At 53.1% G+C, this 18,189-nt stretch overlaps 1 protein-coding gene across 1 annotated transcript in view; it reads left to right on the top strand.

The window, feature by feature from the left end:
• Window positions 1–18,189, top strand: part of vps13d (vacuolar protein sorting 13 homolog D) — a 52,317-nt gene that overhangs the window by 12,711 nt on the left and 21,417 nt on the right. Inside the window, exons 19-39 of the mRNA XM_060057789.1 lie at window positions 39–2,336; window positions 2,671–2,822; window positions 3,169–4,305; window positions 4,508–4,598; window positions 4,767–4,893; window positions 5,549–5,729; window positions 6,503–6,685; window positions 7,872–8,076; window positions 8,399–8,663; window positions 9,325–9,496; window positions 9,884–9,999; window positions 10,357–10,671; window positions 10,828–11,126; window positions 11,572–11,705; window positions 12,094–12,249; window positions 13,872–14,058; window positions 14,663–14,737; window positions 15,659–15,868; window positions 16,201–16,290; window positions 16,640–16,780; window positions 16,976–17,101. Coding sequence (XP_059913772.1) covers window positions 39–2,336; window positions 2,671–2,822; window positions 3,169–4,305; window positions 4,508–4,598; window positions 4,767–4,893; window positions 5,549–5,729; window positions 6,503–6,685; window positions 7,872–8,076; window positions 8,399–8,663; window positions 9,325–9,496; window positions 9,884–9,999; window positions 10,357–10,671; window positions 10,828–11,126; window positions 11,572–11,705; window positions 12,094–12,249; window positions 13,872–14,058; window positions 14,663–14,737; window positions 15,659–15,868; window positions 16,201–16,290; window positions 16,640–16,780; window positions 16,976–17,101 — 6,660 coding nt within the window. The remainder of the gene's footprint in view (window positions 1–38; window positions 2,337–2,670; window positions 2,823–3,168; window positions 4,306–4,507; window positions 4,599–4,766; window positions 4,894–5,548; window positions 5,730–6,502; window positions 6,686–7,871; window positions 8,077–8,398; window positions 8,664–9,324; window positions 9,497–9,883; window positions 10,000–10,356; window positions 10,672–10,827; window positions 11,127–11,571; window positions 11,706–12,093; window positions 12,250–13,871; window positions 14,059–14,662; window positions 14,738–15,658; window positions 15,869–16,200; window positions 16,291–16,639; window positions 16,781–16,975; window positions 17,102–18,189) is intronic.

The following is an 18,189-nucleotide window of genomic DNA, read 5'->3' as shown; positions in this document are numbered from 1 at the left end:
ACTCCTACCCCTTTCCATCCACTGTGTTTTTTTTGCAGAGCTCGACTCCAAGACCAGCTTCAAAGCCACTCAGCCTGAAGGGGAGGAAGACCTGAGCGACGACGAGTACGGGACCCCGCTCACCACCCCCCCGGACTCGCCGCCCCCCGAGCTGGACGTCCCCCCGAAGGAGCCCCTCAAGTGCCCCGACGTCCTGGGCTTCAGGTCGTCCGAGAGCAGCGCCCAGGCCTACAGCCGCAAGCTCTACGAGCGCTACTCCCTGTCCTTCAAGGACCTGCAGATCATGGTGGGCCACTTCAAGGACAACTGGAAGCACGTGCAGGAGAGCGAGGTGGGCCCCACGCACGTGGTGGAGAAGTTCAACGTGCTGCTGCAGCTGGAGCAGCGGCTCCGCTACACCTCGGACCCCCAGCTGCCCGGGGCGGTGCTGACGGGCACGCTGCCCGACCTGAAGGTCCACGTCAACCTGGAGAAGATGACGGCCCTCAGGAGCTGCCTGGCCCGACTGACCAGCCCCGGGGACGGCGGGGCGGACAAGGGCCAGGACAAGGGCCGGGCGGGCCGGTCGCCCGACCCCCTGCACCTGCGCCACGAGAAGATCTTCCAAAGGGAGGACAGCTCGTGGAAGCTCCAGGGCTCGGCCCGCAACCTGACCCAGAGCGTGATCACGCTGGAGCAGCACACGCGGGAGGTGCTGGTGGAGTCGCGCCTCCTCCTCGCCGAGTTCAACATCAACTACATGCAGCTGGGCGTGGAGAGCGACGGCCGCTACATCTCGGTGCTCAAGGTGTTCGGCACCAACGCGCACTTCGTCAAGCGGCCGTACGACGCGGAGGTGGCGCTCACGGTGCACGGCCTGCTGCTGGTGGACACGCTGCAGACCTTCGGCTCGGACTTTGACCTGCTGGTGGCCTCCCACAAGCACCTGACCTTCGACATCCCCACGGGGAGCCTGATGGAGAGCCAGCCCTCGTCCCCGGCGCCGCCGGAGCGCCCGCGGCGGGAGCCGGCGACGGGGGGCCCGGCGGAGCGCGTCTCGCCGTTCAGCTCCTTCATCAAGGACGAGGAGGCGCTCATCAAGCTGGAGTACCAGTTCGTCAGCTCGGACTGCCCGTCCATGAACCTGGACAGCTCCCTGCAGGTGACCAGCATGCAGGTGAACAACCTGGACATCATCGTCAACCCCGAGACCATCGTGGAGCTCCTCAAGTTCCTCCAGAAGTCCTTCCCCAAGGAGGAGAGCGGCTGGAGCGCGGCGGCGGCGTCGGCGTCGTCCCAGCAGCCGGCGGCGCCGGCGGACGGCAAGGACGGCACCTACCAGTCCACCTACGACCGGAACAAGGAGGTCACGGTGGAGATCAACCGGCTCAACCTGCTGCTGCTGCGCACGGTCTCCACCGGCCCCGGCGGCGGCGGCGGCGCGCTGGGCCCCGAGAAGAAGGGGCTGAAGATCGCCACGGCCAGCATCACCGGCACCAAGGTGAACTTCTCCATGGGCGGCCGGCTGGAGGTCAACGGCTCGCTGGGCTCCATGCAGCTGGTGGACCTCACCCAGGAGGGCGGCCGCAACCAGTTCGTGGTCAGCATCGGCAACGTGGCGGACGTCACCTCCACGCCCGGCGAGGCCATCTTCTTCGCCGACCCCGAGGGCACCTCGTCGGAGGCGCTGAACTTCCACCTGACGGAGCGGTCGCAGGGCGAGTGCTCCCTGCAGCTGCACATGGCGTCGCTGCACTACAACCACTCGGCCAAGTTCCTGAAGGAGCTGACGCTGTCGGCCAACGAGGTGGAGGACAACTTCCGCTCCATGCTGAAGAGCGCCGCCACCAAGGTGTCCACGGTGCTCGCCACCAAGACGGCGGAGTACAGCGGCATGGTGTCGCTGTTCGAGACGCCGCTCAAGCGCAGCCGCACCCAGAGCCAGAGCTGGGCGTACGCCTACGAGGAGAAGGAGGACGCGGCGGCGGCGGCGGCGGCGGTGGCGGCGGCGGCGGAGGCGGAGGCGCGCTCGCCGCTGGACACGCTGCTGGTGAAGCTCACGCTGGACATCAGCATCGAGTCGCCGGTGGTGTCGATCCCGCGCAAACCGGGCCACCCCGAGCTGCTGGTGGGCCACCTGGGCAGCATCATCCTCCGGAACTTTGTGACGGGGCAGGACTCGGAGGGGGACAAGCTGCAGGTGATGGTGAAGGACATCCGGCTGTACTCGCTCAGCATGAGCCAGCTGGTGACGCGGCGTCCGGCGGGCTCGTGTTCGTCGCCGTCGCACGCGGCCGGCGTGGAGGAGCCCCAGTTCACGCGCCACAACTTCTTTGAGTCGCTGAGCCGGGGGAAAGGTGGGCCGAGCGCGGCGGTGCTCAGAACAACGCTAGAGCAGTGTTATGGATGCTTTGAGCCGTACTGTGAGATGCATGCCTAAAACATAACATTAACAAGATGCAACTTTGTGTATTTAGTGTGGGCAACCTCTCTGCTTCCGTTCTTAACTTTATTCAATGCTGCATATATCAGTTATTTAATTTGAGAAGTACACATTTACAAGCACATGATCATGGTGCAGGTGTCGGCCATTATTTCGGATAATAACAGAATTTGTCAGAAAATGTAGCATTTAACAAATGACATTCTCATCACAGTTCATTAACTCCTTTTGTGGTTGATTTCCGACAGCCTTCCACATCCTGAAGGACACCACCATCCAGTTCACCCTGGAGAAGGTCCCGGTCAACGAGGCCTCCCAGTTCACCTACCTGGACCTGGACGAGCCTTACCAGAGCTCGGGCCTGCTACGGGTGGAGGGCAAGTTCGTCAACCCAGTTCAGGTACAGCCCTACGCAGGCACACGCATGAAGAAACTACCGCTCTGGAAAAGTCTTTTTGAGCAGACCCCTCATATTCTACAGAGGGCTTCTCCCGTTCCACCACCTTATATCTTGGAGTAAAGAAATAGCAAAAGAAGTCACACACACACACACAGGTCCAAGCACAATTGTTTTCCACTGAAAAAAGGTGATTTGGGGGTTGACTTACCCTTTAATTCTACTTCACACAAAAATAAGTAACCAGACAGCCTTTAGTTTGAGAGAAGGATTAAAGTTGTCTAACAGGAAAGCAAAAGGAGCCAAACTGTACAGGGACTCATGGATCTTCAACTCTGTCTGCCCCCAGGTGTTCCTGTGCAAGCCCGTGTACGAACAGGTCCTCCAGACCCTGGACAACCTGTCCCTGATCGAGGAGCCGCGGTCCAGCCCCAGCGAGCCCCCCGTCCCTCCGCCCCCCACCCCCTCCTCCACCAAGCCCCCCCGCTTCCCCGACCCCCAGGGCGGCCTGTTCGCCCGGGACCCCCCCCCCCTGCACGGCAACCTCTCGTACCGCTCCCTGTCGTCGCCCTCGCCCCTGCAGCGCGGCGGCGGCGCCGGCCTGCAGGCGCCCTCCTTCACCCAGGTGCGGGCCACCTTCCGCGTGGAGGAGCTCCAGGTGCAGCTCACGGCGGACCTCAGCCAGGGCTCCCAGGGCCTGGTGTGCCTGCGCTTCCAGGACCTGGAGGGGGACTTCACCAAGGACCACCCGCAGGCGCTGGCCATCCAGCTGGCCCTGCGCTCGCTGCTGATGGAGGACCTCCTGGAGCCCAACCCCGAGTCCAAGCACAAGCACCTGATGGTGTCGCGCGGCGCCCCCAAGGCCTCCACCTTCTGCCCCAAGGAGTACATGTCCCAGAGCTGCCCGGCGGCCTCCAACGCGCTCTACCCGGCCATGCCGCGCTCCCTGCCCGCGCACATGGAGGAGGCGCAGAACGTCTTCCAGCTCTACCAGCGGCACCCCAGCAGCGTCAGGCCCGAGGACCGCCGGCCGGCCTACCCCAGCACGCCGCCGCCCTCCCCCACCCAGCGCTCGCCCTCGCCCTCCTCCGACGCCGGCTCCGCCTCCTCCGACGCCGGCCCCTCGCCCCGCCCGCCGCCGGGCTTCGACGACTCCCTGGTGCACATCAACATGCTGCTGGTGGACCGGCTGCACCCCGAGTTCCGGACGCGCTACGGCGCGCTCAGCCGCAGCGTGGACATCGACTTCAACTGCCTGGACGTGCTGATCACGCTGCAGACCTGGGTGGTCATCCTGGACTTCTTCGGCGTGGGCTCCACGGCCAACAGCCACGGGCTGAAGGGCTGCCCGGCCGCCTCGCCCCAGCCCGCGGCCGGGCAGCCCTTCAGCGACCCGATGGGCCTGGGCCCCCGGTTCGAGGAGATGGAGGAGCTGGAGGAGGAGGAGGAGGAGGCGGAGCCGGTCAACACCAAGCTGGATCTGAAGGTAGGAGAACCCGGGGCTGTGATGTGGGAAGAGACTTTTAAAAATGGAGGTTTGTTCATTTTGAGTGTCAACCATGTACATGATAAGAGATGTTGTTAGACCAAGGATGTTACTGATGTGAAGGTTTATTCAGACTCATGTGGTCAGGCTTCCTTATTCACGATTGTGGTGTTGTTGGTGTTGTTGTTGTTGTTGTTGTTAGGTTCATTCACTCTCTCTGGTCCTGAACAAGAAGACCAACGAGCTGGCCAAAGCTAGCGTCTCCAAACTGTCCACTCACCTTGAAATGCTGGGTTTGTACAGAACTACAAAGACTCTCCGATATGCCTACAAAAATGTCTGACACGTAACCAACCGAACCAAACTGAAAGCTACAATCACGTTGTTATCGTCGCCCCGCCTTGCACCATTTATATTTCCGTTCTGTCATTTGATGCTGTTCACTGTGTCCGACGTTTCAGACGGCGACCTGTCGCTGCAAGGCAGTCTGGGAAGCCTGTCTCTGAGCGACCTCACCCCCCACGGCGACCTCTACCGGGAGCGCTTCACCACCCGGGGAGGCGAGGCCTTGGTGTTCAACATCCAAAAGTATGCACGGCCTATCGTTTAAATAGCCTGGGTATACCCATGCTGCCTCGCGCGCGATTTCATTTCGCGCTGCCAGGCAGCCTGGATTCCATGGATCCGATTTTCCGCCTGAGATAGGGAACCAATCACAGAACGGGGAGGGACGGCAAGACGATGATGATGACGACGTCTAAGCGAGACACCGAAGCTTGTAGTTTACGGATCCAAAATGGCAGCAGACGCGTTGCCTTTCGATGCAGCCTTAGATAGTGTTCTGAGTAGTTTAGAACGCAAGTTTATTTTGAAAAAATAGCAACTTTCGGCATTGAACTCTTTCATTACCAAGAAGGATGTATTTGCCCTGCTACCAACAGGCTTTGATTGGCTATGAGCTTACGTACAGACTCGTATGATAGACATTTTGTAGCGCCCAATAAACTGCTCCGGGCGATCGTAAACCACGCCTCAAATACGAGAAAATGAATGTGTGGTTCCCAGACCTCATCTCGATGTAGATTGAGATGAGGTCTGCCGTTAGCCAGGCTATCTTTTAAAGGGGGCGTTGACTGGAATGCCCCCTCGTGCTAAACCAGGGGCAGCCTTAAGAACCACCCCTTCCCACCATCACGCTCACTCTCCTAAACGCCGTCCCCCTGCTCCTCCTCACGCCGTCCAGGTACGGCAGACCGGACCCTCACATGCAGCGGGAGTGCGACGTGAAGGTGGCGCTGCAGATGGCCTCCGTGCAGTACGTGCACACGCAGCGCTTCCAGTCCGAGGTGGTGGCCTTCATCCAGCACTTCACCCAGCTGCAGGACGTCCTGGGCAGGCAGAGGGCCGCCATCGAGGGCCAGGCCGTAAGTACCACGCCCGCGGGCCTAGAGACCATGCTGGAGTCGTAGCCCATGCTAAGGGCTTAATTAACGCTACGGCCAAGCTCCTGTGGTAGCTCTAGCCACTGCCAGAGCTGTAGCCCATGTTATGGCTAAAGCTCATGCTACGCCTATAGCTCATGCTACGCATATAGCTACAGCTATAGCCCATGAAGTTAAGGTTTGAAATCCAACTTCCTCTCCCTTTCCTCCCTCCCTCCCTCCCTCCCTCTCGCCCCTCTGTCTCTCTTCTTCTTCCCTCCGACGGTCCTGCTGCCCTTCTCTCTCTCCCCCTTCACTTCCCTCTCCCTCCCTCCCTCCCTCCCTCTCGCCCCTCTCTCTCTCTTCTTCTTCCCTCCGACGGTCCTGCTGCCCTTCTCTCTCTCCCTCTCTCCACTACCCCCCCCCCTCTTCCCCTTCACTTCCCTCTCCCCCCCTCCTTCCCTCCCCTCTCCCTCCCTTCCCTCCCTTCCTTCCCTCCCCTTGCATTCCCTCCCTCCCCCTCCTCCCCTCTCCCCCTTCACTTCCCTCTCCCCCCTCCTTTCCTCCCCTCTCCCTCCCTCCCCCTCCATTCCCTCCCTCCCTTCCCCTTTCCCCGCCCCCCTCCCCCCCTCCTTCCCCCCCCTCTCCCTCCCCTCCCCCTCCCTTCCCTCCCTCCCCTCACCTTTCCCCGCCCCCCTCCTCCCCTCTCCCCCCCTCCTTCCCTCCCCTCTCCCTCTCCCTACCTTCCCTCCCCTCCCCTCTCCCCCCTCCCCCAGGTCCGGGAGCACCCCCAGCGGGCGTCCCGGGTCCTGCTGGACATCCAGGCCGGGGCGCCGGTGGTGTTGATCCCAGAGAGCTCCAGCTCGCCCCGCCTCATCGTGGCCAACCTGGGCCAGCTGCGCGTGCGCAACTCCTTCCTGCCCGTGGGCGCGCACGGTACCTTCTCCCTGCGAGACAAGGTAGAGAAACTTACCATGGCACACACCTTTTTCCCAACTCTGGTGAGTCACCGGCCACACCGACGCGCACACGCACGCGCACGCACATGTGCACGCGTGTCCTTCCTCCTCCTCTTCCTCAGCCGCATGCGGTAACCCACTGATGTGATGATGACCTTTGACCCTGTGGACTCACCGACTTGCAAATGGCTGCTGTTGTTGTTGTTGTATTCGAACACACACTCACACACACACACACACACACACACACACACACACACACACACACACACACACACACACTCTATAACTGAAAATATACACGACTCTGACTAACATTTGGTTCCAGCATGGATGTGTTGCAATGTGTTTTTGAGTATAACATGTCTAGTAGTTTCGAGTTGATTGACCTTTTTCTATTGAGAAAGGCATACAATACAGTACAATATTAGTTAAATCCATCCTTTTTGTTATCCCATCTTGAAGAACTTGATATTACATGCTCATTCTTACAAGGACCCGTCTCACTACAAGGTACAGGGGCCGTGTTGGTTTTCTAACGTACAGAAGGACTGTCAATACCTCATCAGTGTCAGCTGTATCACAATACTGAGTATTACGGCAATACCCTGTAGTGTGGCAGGACAAAGTGCTACGGCAATAGCTGTACTCAAGCTGTGATGAACTATTGTGCAGCCCCTGTTTGAAGCTGTGTGCGTTTGCTTTTGTCTATCCCTCTGTGAACCTCTTAACTCAAATTTGCATGTGTGCATAAAACATTTTTAAGATGTATAGCTTCATCAGGTTTAACTATACAACCGAAAAATGTGTGTATAAATCCCAATTTCCAAATCTATCACTTTTTTCTATATTAGTATATATTTTCTAATTAGAGTGTTTCCAACGTGATTTGCCCATTTATTTACAACATATGACATGCCAAGTGTGTAGATTTGACTGTAAAACAAAAAGGAAATATACAAACTCACTTTTTATTGCATTCATAAAATGGGCTTTCACAGTGTTGTTGTGATTACATAAGTTAGGATGTGCAGAAGAAGTGTGGAGTGATCGTTAAAACCCAATGATCCGTTAAAAAAACAAACAAAAAGCACATCAGCTGATGATAAGCGCTTACTCTCATTGGCTGAGGCTCATCGTGGTGTTCCTGTGCTGGCTCTCTAACTCCTCCCCTCGCGGCCTGCAGGAGAACGTGCAGTGTGCCCAGACCGCCAGCTCTGGAGGCAGCATCCACCTGGGGGACAGGGAGCCCTGGTCCTACCCCTCCACCATCCCCACCCCCACCTCCACGCCCTCCGCCTCCATCACCTCCCCCTCAGGGTTCACCCTGGGCCGGCCCCCCCCCTGCGGAGCCACCACTGCCCCTGATGGACTAGGATGGACCAGCCCAGGTAAGGCCTCTCTCCCATGCTGCATGATGAAAGTTTGAGTGTGTGAAAGGCACTATAAAAATAGTTAGTTTGCCTGAAAAGTGCTGTATAAATAAAGTTAGCCTGCCTGATAGCGCTGTATAAAAAGTTAGTTTGCCTGATAGCGCTGTATAAATAAAGTTTGGTGTATTGTCCCAGAGAGCTGTATAAATAAAGTTTTGGTGTATTGTCCCAGAGAGCTGTATAAATAAAGTTTGGTGTATTGTCCCAGAGAGCTGTATAAATAAAGTTTGCTGTCTTGTCCCAGAGAGCTGTATAAATAAAGTTTGCTGTCTTGTCCCAGAGAGCCACGTGTGTCTGCTGGACTGCCTGGCGCTGGACCTCCAGGAGCTGGACGTGTTCGCGGCGGAGCGCCTCCCCACCCCGCCCCCCCAGCCCCCCCAGCCCGGCGAGGGGCCCGGCGGGGGACCCCCCCACCCGGACCCCTCCACCACCCCCTCCTCCTCCTCTGACCTGCTGTTCCCCTCCTACGCCGTGCGCCGGCGGGGCGGCAACATGCTGAAGGAGAGCTGCCGCCTCAAGCTCAAGGTGGAGCGCAACCTCGACAAGTGAGCGCTTCAAAGACACGCAACTTTATCGGCCGTCCGTTCGCTCACAAGTGTGCCCCCGGGGGCTGGAGTTGCACATGCGAGATGTTCTGGAAACGGTCCAGCGATGTGCGCTCGGATCGTGGTCATGTTTATGAGTTTGATTTTAATTAAGCGTTTAGTCGGATGCCGTGGTTGAAATGTCAACATTGGTGAAAATATATACCTATATTTCTGCTATAACGTAATTGATCGTTGTGCTGCTTATTGTAGAGGACTCAATATGGTTAATTATGATTTGCTTCGCTTTGACTTCGATAACTTACTCGACAAGTTCTCTCTGTGTGTGTGTGTGTGTGTGTGTGTGTGTGTGTGTGTGTGTGTGTGTGTTCACCGTGTGTGTGTGTATGTGTGTCCGTGGCTGTGTTCACGATGTGTGTGTGTGTGTGTGTGTGTGTGTGTGTGTGTGTGTGTGTTCACCGTGTGTGTGTGTGTGTGTCCGTGGCTGTGTTTACGATGTGTCTGTTCACTGTGTGTGTGTATGTGTGTCCGTGGCTGTGTTCACGATGTGTCTGTTCACTGTGTGTGTGTGTGTGTGTGTCCGTGGCTGTGTTCACGATGTGTCTGTTCACTGTGTGTGTGTGTGTGTGTGTGTGTGTGTAATGATGCGCGTGCCCTCCAGGGAGCTGAGCCATGCGGTCCCAGACATGTCGATCCACGGCAGCCTGTCGTCGGTCCACTGCTCCCTGGACCTGGAGCACTACCAGCTGATCAGGGGCCTGCTGGAGAACAACCTGGGGGAGCCCGTCGAGGAGTTCCTGAGGCCCTACAACCTGCAGGACCCCAGCTCCTACGTGAGGAGCCCCAAGCACACGCACACTGACGCACGCACGCACACGCATGCACGTGCTCACGCTTCCAATGAGTGCCGTACTCTTGATTACAAACTGAATCACGGCATTCACGATTTTATACTTTTTTAATTTCATTTTTGAGCTTTTCTTTTTTACATAAAATATTTTCCGTATGGTCCGATTCATGGTTGTGAATTGTGGAGTGACAAAAATTGACAAAAAATGCTCCATTGAATGTTCTTTTCACTGCTCTCATCATATTATGTATAACGGACAAATGTGTCATTCTGTGCTCGACAAAAACACGATCACTTCGCTAGTAGACTAGGCTCTTCAGTGCAGCTTTGGGTTCCTGTGTGACCGTCCGTCTGTGTGTCTGCCGGCCAGACGGTGCTGAGCGGGGATGTGTACACCACCCTCTCCTTCCTTATCGACATGATGGATGTGAGTCTGGAGCTGGTGGAGAAGCCCAAAGCCAGCGGACAGGAGCTCTCCCTCGCCAGGTACGTCCACGCACCGTGTCATGTACACTTCAGGTGAGAGGAAGGTAAATGATCCTCATATAAAGAGAAACATCTGTCCTGGTTGACATTAGCATCATGCTATCTGTGTCTGTCACCCTCTCTCTCTCCCTGACCTCTTCTGTTTGTCTGTCTGTCTCTCAAAATAAAAGCTTGACAATACATGAGCAAATATAAAGAAAAATTCAGGGCTGAATCTATTTCATTAAGAACCAAGATTCTCTCTCTCTCTCTCTCTCTCTCTCTCTCTCTCTCTCTCTCTCTCTCTCTCTCTCTCTCTCTCTCTCTCTCTCTCTCTCTCTCTCTCTCTCTCTCTCTCTCTCTCTCCCCCCTCCTCAGGTTCGACTTCATGAAGTCCAAGCTGCTGTACGAGAGCTACTCCAACGGCTCCCGCTCCATCAACCTGGTGTCCCACTCCCTGCTGGCGTACGACACCCGGTTCTCTGGCCCCGACGCACGCTTCCCCGGGCCGGGCCGGAGGCAGGGCCGACGGGGGGGTAGCGGCAGCGGTGTCGGCGTCGGCGGGGCTGGGGTCGGGGCTGGAGGTGTTGGCGAGGACCGAAGCCGGGCCAAGAGGAACGTCTTCGGCTGCGTCCTCCAGCCCTCCAAGGCCGGAGCCAACCGGGCCACGCTGCAGCTGGAGCTCCACTACAGGTGGGTTACGGGGTCACCCTAGGGCCCCCCCCCCCCCCGCAGAATCACATGCAGAATCATAAATGCAAGCACTGGAATTCATGCGTTCACAGCTACCATTTCCTGGTGATGCATCAGCCTGTCGTCCCCCCCCCCCCCCCGCCTGTCCTCTCTCAGGTCCACCCGGGACTCGTCCTGCTTCACCATGGTGCTCAACAACCTGCGGGTCTTCCTCATCTTCGATTGGCTGAAGCTGGTCCGGGACTTCCTCTACACGGCCCCTGAGAAGTGGCCCCCGGTCACGCCCGTCAGCGCCGGCGGGGGCACCGCGCCCCGCCAGCGCTGGCCCAGCTCCGGCAGCGACCCCGGGGCCCCGGCCTTCGGCCCCAAGACAGTGAAGAGCGGAGTGGTCACCAAGAGATCCACCGTTCAGGTCAACCAAGACCGCCACCTGGAGGTCAAGATCAACATCACAGGTGAGAGACGGGGGTTCCTTCCAAGATTAGATCCTTATGTCCTGTACACGTTGCCTTTATCGGCTTTAATCCCAGGCGCTCTCTTGGTTGGTTGTTCATTCTAAGAAACCAATGTTAACAGTTGAATCTACCCTTTTAAACAATGTTTCAAATAAAGTAATTCATGTATGTCGCCTTGGATATGTACTTATTGTAGATCGCTTTGGATAAAAGCGTCTGCTAAATGCCCTAAATGTAAATGTGGATAAAAGCTTCAATTTATATGTAAAATTTCATATAACTTGTATATAAATCCCATATGCATTCCATATCATAAGCTGCATCAAATAACTGTACATAATACATAATTTAATATTAATATCCTGCAGCTCTCATCCTTTCCCCGTGTGACTGTATCCCAGTGGTTTATGTCGTTTCTACGTGGATGTGGTTCCTGTGTCTCCAGGCACAGAGTTTGTGGTGGTGGAGGACTCCTCCTGTCTGGACACCAACGCCATCATCCTGAAGGGCACCACCGTCCTGACCTACAAGCCCCGCCTCCTGGACCGCCCCTTCTCTGGCAGCCTGGCCGGGATAGAGGTGGGACTTCTCCTTTAACCATCACCACTGGTGTAGTAGACACATGACACTTGTGTACTAAATTATGAAGTGGTTAATACAAGAAAGGGGTTTCTATTTTTGTATGTATTTATAATGAGGGAAGTTTAGGGTTACATTCATAAGATATTTTTCTTCCCTATTATAAAATAATAAGAAATTATATTTTTACGATGAAAAATCTAAATGAATAAATTGGCAAAATCAGTCCCTAACAGGTAAAAGATTAATGCAATCGAATGAGCAAAAAGTCGTTTAGAGAAAAAGTTTAAAGATACTTAAAATATAATTTCTCATCTGCGGTAACCCCAGTGTTTACCACGTGATAACGATGTAACGGCCAAGTGTGTGCTGTCACGGCCCGGTCCAGGTGTTCTCCTGTTGCCTTGGCAGCGAGCAGGAGACGGCGCTGTCGATCATCGACCCGGTCAACGTGCAGGTGGAGCTCTGCGGCAGCCCCACCTACCAGAGCAGCACGGGTCTGCTGGACGCCTTCAACATAGAGGACTTCCCCCCGCTGCTGGAGGTAGGGGTTGACCTCTCGCCCTCTCTGCTAGGGCTTCTTCTTCCTGGATTGGGTTCAGATGTGTTTTCTTTTCTTTGTTTCTTCTTCTTCCTTTCTTTTTCTGTCGCTCACACGTCACTGGTGCCATGCATTGAATCCAGACTCTTGCCTGGAGAGATCCCTCACACATTTTCCTGTCAGCCATGACATTGATTTGTAGCGAGTGGATGCATTAGGGTGTGTGACTTCTTAGGCACGATGCCTTGACTCTACATGCTTTTCAATCCAGTTTCTTCTAATAACAATTCTAAGTCACTTTTGATCAAAGCTTCTGCTATATGACTCAACCAGTGTTTCCCCCATCTGCACCTAGTAGTGGCGATTCGCCGCTGCTGAAATATGACCGCCGCTGCTGAATAAAAAAAAATTTAACAAGAGGAGAGGAGTGCTTCAGCTTATCTCTTTAAAAAAAACTAATGTTTTATTAGTTTGCGCTACCGATGCTTTCATATCCAGGTCAATTCACCCACTTGTGAGTAAAGCATATAAACGGAGAGGAGAGGAGAGCTTCTTCTTATCCCTTTAAAAAACGAATGTTATATTATTTTGCGCTACGGACGTTTCATATCCAGGTCAATTCACCCACTTGTGAGTAAGGCATATAAACGGAGAGGAACTTCCGTAAAGTTGGAAATAAATTGGCAGATTCTCAGTTTGCGGTTCAATAGATCATCAGTGAAACATCGTTGCGACACAATTGACACCTCAAGCTAAATGTAGTAACCTAGAGAACAAGCTACCACCTTGTTTTCATCCAAACGATCCGTCTTAAGTGAATAGTGAATTGCGTTGTCTTCTATGAGCTGTCGGGTTTCAGCTGCGAGCTTAGGGACCGTCTGCAAAGTGCAAAACTGAAAACGACCACAATGGTAAGATTTCAATAGCGTCGCCATTATTGGCTCTTAGAGCCCCAAAACTTGTTCCATAGAGGCATGGCCTCTTTATGGTCCTACTACAACCTTTGGTTTTGAAAAATATATCTCTACTTATTTTTAAGGAATTTCTTTTTAGCAAAAATGTCAATGTACTTTTTGTTTTGCAACAATTTCAATAGCGTCGACATTATTGACTCTAGAGCCCCAAAACTTGTTCAATAGAGGCATGGCCTCTTTATGGCCCTACTCCAACCTCTGTGACGGGGAGAGGGGAGGGAGTGGGAAGATGCATGGGTATTTGTGTTACGTGATTTAGCTCAGCTGTATCGGGTGGTTGTTGATATAATATATTTTTTGTTAAATACTTGTTTGAAAGATTATACTTGTGTTATGTCCAATCTCTCCATATTTCCCCATGCTCATTACGGGGCACAAATGTACCGTATGTACTTAGGCCTCAAGAGGCCTTCTGGTGCCGGCAGACACAGAAACCTCCCGGCACTTTGCGAGCGCACAAAAAAACAACATTCCACCTCCGCTGCTGCAACTTCATCCTCGGGGAAACACTGACTCAACAGTTAGCTAAATGGCTGCGCTGTTAATATCCTGCTCAAAGTCTCATTGTTCATTTCTCTTTTTCAATGCTGATGTCGTTTTCCTGTTTGTGTTCCACCCCGGCCCCCTAACCCCTGTGATTCATCCCACCAGATCCAGTTCCCGGCCCTGGACATCCGGCTCTCCTACAACGACATCGAGCTCTTCCTGGCCATCGCCAGGTCCATCCCCACCGGCGCCGCCGCCGCCCCCGAAGACCCCGGCGCAGCCGCCCCGGCCGCCCCAGCGCCGGTGCTCTCCGTGAAGGACAGCTTCAAGGCCAAGACCGAAGCCCTACTGGGTACAGTTCCTCTAAGACCGGGTCTTTAACTTACTGAGGGTCGTGTTGTAGCCTGGCTATTACCAGACCGAGCTCAATCGTAGGTTGCACGTCGGTCTGGGGAAGCTGCTGTCATTTTCTTCAGCGCAAGAGGCGTGATCAACAGGGGCCTAGTTCAACTGACTCTGTACGCGATTGGCTGCTTTGCCGTCGCATCCCTGTCGTCATTGTGTTAAACCAGCCAATAGCGCGCCAAGGGGAAAAAACCAGCTCGGTGATCGGCTCCCGTGACCGGACCCTTGTGCCGGGCGAACTCAATTCGCCGGAAGAAAGGGCGGGGCTAGCCAGGCTAGGCGTATTGAGCTGTGAGCAGTGTTGTTTAAATCAAAGAACTCTGCTGGGTCTTCACTGGGATAGGGACATAGAATACTGGGACATAAGGAGACGCTGGGACGTAAAATATACACTCGCTTGCACATCCAGCCTTATCCTTGTATGCACTAAGCTAATTCTGCTACTACTTTTCATTAAGGTTTCAATTCATTTGTATGTGTGTACATTTTTTATGTACTTTATTTGTATGCATGTATATTTTTCTATAACACCGATATATTCTGACCCACAGAGGGACAGCTGGGCCATCTGCTGGACCTCGGCTTCAGGAAGGAAGACTGCAAGAGAGCGCTGGTGTTCTGTAAAGGTGAGGGACACCTGGAGCCTCAGCATCCATTTCATCCAAGCAGAATTAGATCTGGGATCTATTGGTTGTACACGTTTGCCCAGACCGCAGCCTCTTCGTGTGGGAACTACTGGAGTACTGTACCGGTCATTCTACTATTGCGGTTCCCCACTTTGTGCTTTTACTGTTATTGGTGTTTACTGAAGCATAAGCAAGACGTGCTTTTGATACCCAGCTTGTTTAGTTTAGTTTATTGATTTATTGTCAGGGAAGGGCATTGCACGATTGCACCAGAATTTGCTACAGGCTACTTTAGACTTTTTTAGTACAGGTATGGGCCGCACGCCGACCGTTAGTAACAAATGGACAACAAACATAGGCTACTTTTTATCTTTTGTCCCTTGGCAGGGACGCATAATAAAAGACACAAATACATCACAATAAAATTGTAAGACAAGTATCATAAAAGCAGTATTTTAATCCTTTTGTATGATAATATTGACCAGAATAATGGTGTGTAACGGGTTCACCGGAGTCAGGACACAGTTCTTTGGTGAAATGGAGCGAACTCCCATTTATTTCCACTTTGGGGTTAAACAAACACAAAGTTACACGAACAAAAGGACAACGTTCAATGTTCATTCCGTCCGTCTCCTGGTCTTACGACACACTCTCCGGCTCGCAGAGAGCGTCTTCCTTCTCTCTCTCTCTCAACCCCTGACTGAAAGACAAGCAGGCACATAAATACACACTTCCTGATTGGGTCAGATTGCAGACACCTGTCCGCAATCAGACCCCATCACCCCAGCAGACCCGGTGCTCCATACTCCCCCTGCAGGCCAGACGCCGCCCCACCTCCACATGGTGATTATGATTTATTTTACCATAATGGAGCAGCCCTGAGCTGAGTGCCTGGTCTCCGGTTCCCTCCCCCCTCCACAGGTCAGCTGGACCAGGCGGCCACCTGGCTGCTGGAGAACGCCGAGGCGGACATCGTGTCGGGCCGCGGCCGGGCCAGCCAGAGCGACCCGGAGGCGGCCAGCCACTCGGCGCCGCTGTCGGGCGTGGAGGTCAAGGCGGAGAGCGTCTGCATCTGCTTCATCGACGACTGTCTGGACTGTGACATCCCCCTGGCTGAGCTCACCTTCTCCCGTGAGTGGACACCTCCTCCTGTTCTGTACTGATTCAAGATTCAACAGGTTTTATTTTATCTATACAAGATGTGCAGTGAAATGTTTGTTTGACATACTCTGTATTTCTGTGCTTGAAATATAAATAAAATAAAACAATAAAAATGGAACAAATAATTTATAAAATTAGTCGCTTGTTCTTTAGTCAAGTCGTTGAGCTATTCCAGGGACTTCATTTGAACTTGGTATATATTCATATGTAAAGAAGTATGATATACGTATATAAATATACATTACTTTGGTGACCTCTCTGATAGAGATCCTTCCCTTACTTGATGCTCTTGTTGATGACAGGGCTGTATGTGTTGCAACGGATCGGATCCAGCCAGGAAGGGAAAGCCAGCTTCACCCTGTCTGGAGACTACTACAACAGAGAGCTGTCCGGTAACTAAGCTCAAAACATGAAATAACACAGGTTGACGATCAGTGACAGTCGCTCAAAGGGATAATACAATAAATGTTTAATATATATGCTTATTTAAGTACTATAAAACAATTCTAAATGTATTGTCTGTGATTAATAAATAGCTATCTTATCTTCTTCTTTTTTTAGATATCTATACATTTTTTATTATTATTTTATTATTAAGTTGATGATAGATAAACCTAAAATAAAGTGTTGACTCTAGCTTGTCACAAAGTCATTTTTTATGATGTGACAGGTGTCTACTTAATAAACATGTATACTTATTATATACTGAATAATAATATTTCTTGTGTTGGAATGAACCAGGCTGGGAGCCCTTCATCGAGCCCTGGCCGTGCTTCCTGACCTGGCAGCAGCAGGCTGCTGGACGGCTGCACCCCCCACGCCTGAAGATGGCTGTCCGTGCCAAGCAAAGACTAGACATCAACATTACGTCGGTCCTGCTGGGTAGGCCAAAGAGAGATGGTTCCGAAAACACCCTACATTAGCATACATGCTAACCACCGTTAGCATGCAGGTTTAGCATAAATGCTAAATGGCTGTTAGCATGCCGGATTAGCTTATGAAGAGTATTGCCGAGGCTGCATGATATAGTCAAGACATTTTTGATATTGATATATTGTTTCCATGTGGTCCATACAGAACAATGCCGGACCACCAAGAACTCCTGGCTTGCCGACTACTGCAAGGAGGAGGAGCAGGCGGTCCAGGCGCCCCCAGCTATGCCATGGATGGGCTCCTCCGTCGACCCACCCAGCCTGGGCCAGAGTGAGCCTCTCCACACCCCTACTCTCCACCCCCTTCTCTAGACCCACAGCACACCTCATGCATGTCATCATACACCTCATGTCTCCTCCAGCTGTGTTGCACGGTGTGGTCACTTCCTGGTGTCTTCATTTGGTCCTGTCTCTTGGTGATGTCCCTAACCTGCGTGCTCATGTGTTGTACTAAACTGAAAACATTAGTAGAAAATAATACATCAAAGCAACGAACCAACCGTTGATACTGGGGACGGGTACCAAAACCCAGTATTAAACGGGAAATGGGGCTGAATTATTATATGGCGTTTCCATCAATAAGTCTTCTGGCGGTACTGGAGAAAATCGATTGTCTTATTTATTATAACATTTACATTATCGTGCGCATTTGATCCCAAACAACTGTTTCAAATTTGTAATAAGATCAAGACTTCCGTGTACGATGCATTCTCGCTATCCCCAACCCTGCAGAGAGAACTCGCTCTCGGACCCTGTGTGTGAGGGGAAGCCCTCGCTCACACGCTGCCAAACCGTGCAGAACACACACACATACCCCCCCCCCCCCAATATCACGATTAAGTGCTGTGTCGGAAGTCGGAAGTGGCCATCGGATCCACTCCTCATCCACTCCAAGCCCGACCCGGTTAATGCAGAGCTTCAGTGTAAAGTGGGTCATACCAGAAGAGCCACAGAGTGCTGCACCAGGCTTTATGCAGTAGAAAGGAGAACACATCCATTTTTAGGTCTTGTTTAAGATAATGGGGGCTAATGGATGGCTCTGCGGTGTGCCCTATGGTTTTCTGTACATTATAACACGGCTTTAGGGTGGCTCCTGTGTGAGTGCCTCTCATTGGACGCACAACCCACTTAACCCACAACTTAAGTGCGTGCCATCAAGTGGCTTACTGTATATTATCAATAAAAACATTTGTTTGATGTTGCTGGAGGCAGGGATTTCAAAGAGTGTAATTGACTGACAACGAACACAGCCAGAACAGCGAGTCAAATCCTCCCAGTGGAAAGACATTCTTTAACATCATGTAGACACGTCAAAATGTAAGGACACCAGCATTCTTACACTTTGTAGACTGTCCACTC

Source organism: Gadus macrocephalus, chromosome 1 (genome assembly GCF_031168955.1).
Source record: "Gadus macrocephalus chromosome 1, ASM3116895v1".
NCBI classification, from domain to species: Eukaryota; Metazoa; Chordata; class Actinopteri; order Gadiformes; family Gadidae; genus Gadus; species Gadus macrocephalus.
The sequence above is the reverse complement of the archived record's forward strand: the minus strand, read 5'-3'. Positions and strand labels throughout refer to the sequence as shown.